This window comes from Tyto alba, unplaced genomic scaffold (assembly GCF_018691265.1).
Source record: "Tyto alba isolate M040663 unplaced genomic scaffold, T.alba_DEE_v4.0 Super-Scaffold_29, whole genome shotgun sequence".
NCBI classification, from domain to species: Eukaryota; Metazoa; Chordata; class Aves; order Strigiformes; family Tytonidae; genus Tyto; species Tyto alba.
In genome coordinates, this window is record NW_024881303.1 from 12,078,799 (window position 1) to 12,085,833 (window position 7,035).

Below are 7,035 nucleotides of genomic sequence, written 5' to 3' on the forward strand. Positions count from 1 at the left end.
CCCCCGCCGCCGGGCCGCGGGGCGGGGCTGGGCTCCTGGGCTGCGCTGCCGCTCGGCCCGTGGCGCAGCGCAGCGCCGGGCCGGTCAGCGGGGCTACTTCGGCCGAGGCGCCCGGCGGGTGAGGCGGCCGGGGCGGTGCGGGGACCGGGAGCGGGGAGGGTGTTGCCGCGGGGGTGGGAGCGACCCTCTCCTCGGGTGCCTCCGTGGTCCCCACCGCGAGCGGCCCGCCGTCGTCTCTCCTCGCTTCGTCGGGCCCCGTCGCCCGGGGGCAGGTTGCTGCGGTGGAGGGGAACGGCGGGCGCTGGGGGGGGGGGCGGGGAGCGGGCCGTCGGCGGTGCGGCCTGTGCGGGGGAGGGCAGCCCTGCCCCCGGGTTGTGGCGCACCCCCAAGGGTGGTCGGGTTTTGCCGCTGTTTTTCCCCTTGTCCGGTTTGTTCTGCCGTGCCCACAGCGGCAGGGCGGGTGGGGAAGGGAGGGCTGGAGGTCGCGGGTAAACGCTGGGAGAGGGTAACGACAGCATCCCCCCTGCAGCCCGGGCGGAGGAAAGGAGTGCGAAAGGCTAGAGGAATCGCTGTGAAATGCCAGCCAAGTGGTGTATTCCTGTTGCTAGAGATATTTAAAACGGTCGTAACGCTGAAGCGCTTCGGGATGTTGTGAAAGTTGTGACATGTGCTTGCATGGGACTTTACTAATCGCAAGTCTTGTTCTCACTTTCCTTGTAGTTCATCTGAAACTGGACGAAAGAAGAGAATGGATATGGGTAACCAACACCCATCCATAAAACGGTTGCATGAAATACAGAAAGAAGTCAAGGAGATCGAACAACAAGTGGTTGTCTTCAGTGGTCTGTCTAGTGATCAAGATTACAAGAAATTAGAAAGGAATCTCACTAAACAGCTTTTTGAAATAGATTCTGTAGACACTGAAGGAAAAGGGGATATTCAGCAAGCCAGAAAGCGAGCTGCTCAGGAAATAGAAAGGCTGCTTAAGGAACTGGAACAAAATGCAAACCATCCACGCAGACTGGAAATAGAGGCTATATTCAAGGAGGCACAGTCACTTGTGGAACGTGAGATTACACCTTTTTACAAAGGAGGTAACTGTATAAGTGACGAATTTGAAGAAGGTATTCAGGACATTGTATTGAGACTTACCCAGGTGAAAACCGGAGGGAAAGTTTCTTTACGCAAAGCGAGATATCGTACACTGACAAAAGTATGTGCTGTCCAGGAGATTATCGAAAGCTGTGTAAAGCAGCAGCTGTCCCTGCCACTCTCTAATGATGCGCATCCTTCTGTCTCCAAAATTAACTCTGTAATGTGTGATGTGAACAAAGCAAGAGGAACTCTTATTGCGCTTCTGATGGGAGTGAGTAGTAATGATACCTGCAGGCATCTATCCTGTGTGCTTACAGGCCTCATCGCTGATTTGGATGCTTTAGATGTCTGTGGTCGCACGGAAATAAGAAACTACAGAAAGGAAGTAGTGGAAGAGATCAATAAATTACAGAAATACCTGGACTTGGAAGAAGAAGCAAATTCTACTCATGCTTATGATTTGGCACAAAATCAGTCCATTCTAAAAATAGAAGAGATTCGCAAGAAAATGAAGGAAGTTAATTCTTTACTTTTAAAAACAGAGAATGCTTCCGATTTGTATTTGAGATCTAAAGCGGAATTACAGGGATTAATTGCTCACTTAGATGAGGTGAGTCCAGGAAAAAACCCCTGTATTAGAGAAGCCAGGAGAAGAGCAGTAATAGAAGTTCAAACTCTTATAACGTATATTGATTTGAAGGAAGCACTTGAAAAAAGGCAAATGTACTCTGAGCAAACTGCTGCTGAACATCAGTCTCATAAGGCAGTTTGGACTGTTCTTGGAAACTTGTCTCAAATTCAGCAGGAGGTGATTTCATTTGATGGAAACAGAACAGATAAAAATTACATGAGATTGGAAGAACTTCTTACAAAACAACTTCTAGCACTTGATGCTGTTGATCCACAAGGTGATGAGCGGTGTAAGGCTGCCAGAAAGCAAGCAGTAAAGCTTGCGCAGAATATTCTTTACTATCTGGACATGAAAACAGATGAATGGGAATACTGAAACAGCCATGGCCTGACATAGAAGAACATTTTTTCCTTTGGCACTTTATGCAGATCGTTGGCAGCACATAATAAAAGCGGTGTGTTCTGTGCTTGCTTAAATCACAGAGATTGCATAAGCAGTTGACTTGGCTATATGTCTGCTATCCCACGCAGTCACCCACTTGCCATGGCAACTGTCAGTACACCATCAGCAATTCTGGTCATGGCTATAAGCAAAGAAGTGCGATTTTCTGAAGGAATAGCTTAATATGTGATCAAATGGCTTTTTTTTTTTTTTTTTTTTTTTTTTTTTCCTGGTTTTGTTTTAATTACCTGGTGCAATGTTCAGTGAATGCAGATTTTTCAAAGATGCAGAAACTTCCTCACGGTACAGTACTGGCAAAACTAAAGAAGACTGGACATGAAAATTAGTATCCAAGCATGAGGCTCCATCCAGCAACTTCACAGCAGTCTGGATATACTCTTAATGTGCTTTTACAACAGAAAGTACTAAAGGCAAAAAGCCTGTTGGCTTTTGGGTTGTACTGGATTTATTCCATCCATCACAACTTTCTGGGTGTTTAGATTTCTTGGTTGATGGAGCTGTAATGCCAACTGCAAATTAACATTTACGTAGGCAAAGCCAATTATGTCTATTTTTTGTAATATCTGAGCCCTTTGATTTTCAAAAGCAGGTCTTTTGTTGGTGGAAACTCTTTCAAATTACTGCTTTAATATACTGAGACTTGGAGAGGGAAATCTGTACATATATACTGACCAGATAAATGGGATTTTGAGGATTTCACACTGCCATCCATAAACCCCTGAAAACTGCAATGAACTTTAGTGGCTGCTTAGGTGTCTTCTTAAACTCTCTTGTTAGATCTGGTTTTGACTTGTCTTTTCACATTTGGTGAAAACAGAAACAATTCACTTTGAAGTGAATGAGCATTTTGGAATTATTTTTGTAAAATTATGTAGCTAGCTATAAAGATGTCCCTAATGATGTAAAAGCCTGTTATATATTTCATACTGGTCAGGTGTGGCTTCAGCATGTCTTGGAAAAGACTTGTGGCAAATGTCTCTCCTTGCAACTCATCACTTAAATGTTTTGGTAACTTCGTAAATAAGCTTGCTTATACTGTTGTACACACCTGCTTTTTTATTTGTGGCTGCTAGTGCCAATCACATTTCTACTTTAGCATGTTTTTTGGCATTTTTTCGAGAGCATGGCATTAAAATGAATTCATTATAAAGATATATTTAATTATGGGTACTTTGCACTTAGATCTTTCATGTTGAATTAATGAATTACTGTTCTATAGATGATGATTTGCACCACTTTAAGGAGTAAAAACCAGTTTGGATGGATAAATATTTTTAGATCTATTTTTGAGTGATGAGAGAAGACAACACTGTCTGTGAAAGCCAAGTGCCTTTATGACACCACTGACTTGCACCGTCATACGTAGATATAGGAACTGTTCACTGGAAGCTTGATACGTTTGTAATCTTTGCAAACTGGATTTCTCACATATATATAATTCTACTATAATGTATGTCAAATTAATGTAATACAACAGGTGGCAATTGTTTAGAGTCCTGAGAATGAGCATCAAATTTGGGAAATACGGATTCTGCTTAAAAACAAATGCACGGATGTGGAGATGGGGGACTTTGGGCAGGTCTTCTGTGCCTATTGCTACAAGAAGGAGAGAATATGGTTCCTCCATAACATGCTTTGAGATGTTGATGAAAGGCTCAGTAACTTCAGAGTGTGAATATATTTTGTTTGTGATTGTACAGGTGATTGCTTTGCAGATTTACTTGCCAACTGAGTATGGTGCCTGAGGCACAATTTGGCAATGACAGAATGTTGGAGGATTCTCTCTGCTCTTTCAGAGATATAACCCCATTGAATTTATCTCTCCTTACATCAAAAAAATAATTTCCCCTAGTTAAAATTCCAATCTATGTTTATATATTATGTGGCTAACACAGAATAGTTATGCACCTGAATTATTTTACTCATTTCAAACTTTCTACACATTTGAACTGCAACTTCTGATTTGCACTTACATTTTTAGGGAATATAAGAATTTGATAGTGTAATAATATTAATTTTTCTTTAGTATTACTGTCAGGTCTGCATTGGTTACTTGTAGGTTGTTTAACAATTTAGTGTCTGTGTTCTTTGGAGGTTATGTGTAGCTTTATAAATGTTTGAACCTCTTACAGAAAAATTAGTATAGTTTTCGGATCTCTTCTATTTTAAATTTTTATATCTTTTGTCTTTTCTGAATGAATTGTTATGCCTGTGTCTAAGAAGGCAGATGTGTAAGGTTAGTGTAATTTTGACTCAGTAGAGTTCAGTAGCAAGATATTCTGTGGATTAAACTTTTTTTCCATTGTTCTGTACTCTACTAAATTGACTATTTAAATTTTATGGTAAAATCCTCATCTGGAATGGGATTAATTCACAGTTTTTGCATGAATGAAAGTAATAAGCTACATATGCTTAACCAAAAAAGTAATGCCTAGATTTCTCAAAATCTTGCTTTTGTGCTGAAGAATGTAATTTCTCTGCTTTTTATATCCAAAGATTGAGGGACACACAACTTTTCTGATATGGCAGGCTAAAATAATCAGCAAAATGTAAGTGGACCAAATTGTAAAAGCCTGCATTTTAGTACTATACTGAAATACAAATACTTCTCTGTATAATATAAATAATATAAAAACTTCTCTGTGTGCTATGTAATCTACCTTAGAGCAAAATAAATAATTGGATATTTAGGGCAGAGGTAATCCTACATTGTGATTCCTATTTGTTAATTTTTAAACAAATTTTCTTTAGTTATTTCAGTGGTTATTTTTGTTCTTCACCACTCAAAGTGGTTTTTCAGTGTTATGAGTTTGGAGGAGATTTTTGTTAAGTACGATTCCTACTTTTTCAATTTAACAGAAATTAGTGTACGTTTTCCTTATGGTGTGTATGTCTTGATTATTGCTGTATAGGATATGACATTTGTATATACAAATTCAAGATTAAATACTGCAGTGTTATATTCTTGATTATTAATAAAAATACATTACTACCTTTTACTAGGTATTCCTTTGAATGTTATGCCCTGCTGCCTTTCTCTATTTTTGAATGTGAGTTATCAGAATGTAAATGATTTTTGTCTTAGAGAAAGTGTTTTTATTAAACATACAGACATAAAGCTCTTTTTTTTCTTTTTTTTCCTTCTTCCTTAAAAGTTTGCTTTTTCACTGCTGTATTTATGAAAATAAAGTTCTGTGTGGAAACCACTCCTACCTCTACTTGCCAAATCTGGTGCCTTTCAGTTTTCTCTGCATTTAACCTTGCATTACAGTTATTCAGTCAGTCTTTTTCATTCTTTCTTCAGTGATAGCTTTGCATACTCGTGGGTTTCAGTTGGACGGTCATTGCAAAAATGCTTGTGGCTCTTTTAAGATCTTGCCACTTTTCTGCCAAATATGCTGCCTTAACAGATGAGCTTGCAAAGCTGATGGTATGAAGTCTCTTCATGTGCAAAGTCAATGTGGATTAAAGAACCTGTAGTGGGAGTTAAAATAATCTGGTTTTAAATTGTGTAGATGAGGCATGTTCACATGATTGTTCTGATGGCTCAGTGTGTTTTCTCAAGATGCAGTGAGCCAAGTTACCAGTTCACTGCTGATGGAAATGGGAAGTTCTGTTTCTGCCCAGAAATCTGCTGGCTTTGTGCAGTTTCTGCCGCTTGGTCAACTTATGTGAGCTGATTTAACCCAATAAAACAGGAGAAAGCAAACTTAAAAATGGAGGAGGGAGTTTTGTGGGGCATTTGTGAGTCAAATTGGCTTGCAGAAAGGCATGTGGGCCAGAGCTACTGCAAAATGAAAGGGTAGGTCATGAGGCCATGGGTTAGGGAGCAATGTTAAGATTTTAAGTAGCAGTAAATCATTAGATCAACCTTCTGCATAGTTAAATCTTTGAAGGAGAAAGAAGGAATGAAGGTGGCACTATCAAATCCTACAGACAAGTAGGAATTTGCTGCTTTAGTAATGGGATATGGTGAAGGCAATACAAATTAATCATGTATGGAAAATAAACCAGTTGCTTTCAATTGCTCCTTTGTGTTACAGAGTAAGTGTTCATGCAATGAAAAGCACAGATGATCATGTCCAAGTAATATACACAATCTGGAAAAGTCTTACCCAGAACACATTGGAAAAGAATAAGTTTTATAAAGGTTGAATGTTCCTATAGGTAACAAGTTCACTGTCTCTTCTTTCTCTCCCTTTTAACAATATAGATTATTTGGAGGAAATATATTCTTCAAAGACCAGTAACTCATCTGGGCAATGGCCCTAGATGTTGCTCAACTGGGTGCTGACCTGTTTGTCTTGATCAGCTGTTTACTTGTCAAAGGAGAGAATTTGCCTTGCTAAGAATTTTTTGTGTGTTTCTTTGGGACAGACAGATTTTGGTGCCTGAAATGGTTTAACTGGAAAAACTCAGTGTTTTATTTTCATATAGGCGTATCCTCTCCTGTGGAGAATTCTCAGCTGAGAACTTGAGGGAGTAGAAGGATTTGGGACTGAACTCATGGATCGAGGGCCTGGGGGTTTAAGCTGGTTGCCAGCCTGAGACATTTACATGGCAGGATTTGGGAAAATGTTCCTGGTAGAGGAAACTGCTAGCAAAGACACAACCAAATGTAAGAGGTGATGTTTTGAGTGAGCTCTGTGCCTGTTCCCCTGTTACTTATGAGCTTTCACTGAAAAAGTAGATTCTTGGGAGAATATTCCCTGAAATACTGTCAGGATTTCTGTTTTAGATGAAGCTGAGAAATTATGATTAAAGCTTTTGCTCAGCCACAGTGGGGCATGTAGTAGTTGTTGGCTGGTCTGCATATCCTTCTGTTTTGCTACATGAAACAATAATGT

The 7,035-nt window shown here is 40.1% G+C and overlaps 1 protein-coding gene across 1 annotated transcript; it reads left to right on the forward strand.

Annotated features, from left to right (window-relative positions):
* Positions 1-3: 3 nt before the first annotated feature.
* BAG5 (BAG cochaperone 5) lies at positions 4-5,187 on the forward strand. Its single transcript, XM_042799014.1, has 2 exons — positions 4-118; positions 721-5,187. Exon 2 carries the CDS (start codon positions 749-751, stop codon positions 2,099-2,101), a length of 1,353 nt encoding a protein of 450 aa, XP_042654948.1. The 5' UTR covers positions 4-118; positions 721-748; the 3' UTR covers positions 2,102-5,187.
* Positions 5,188-7,035: the final 1,848 nt, after the last annotated feature.

Coding starts and splice junctions, on each gene's coding strand:
- BAG5 (XM_042799014.1), top strand. CDS start 749: ATGGATATGGGTAACCAACACCCATCCATAAAACGGTTGCATGAAATA.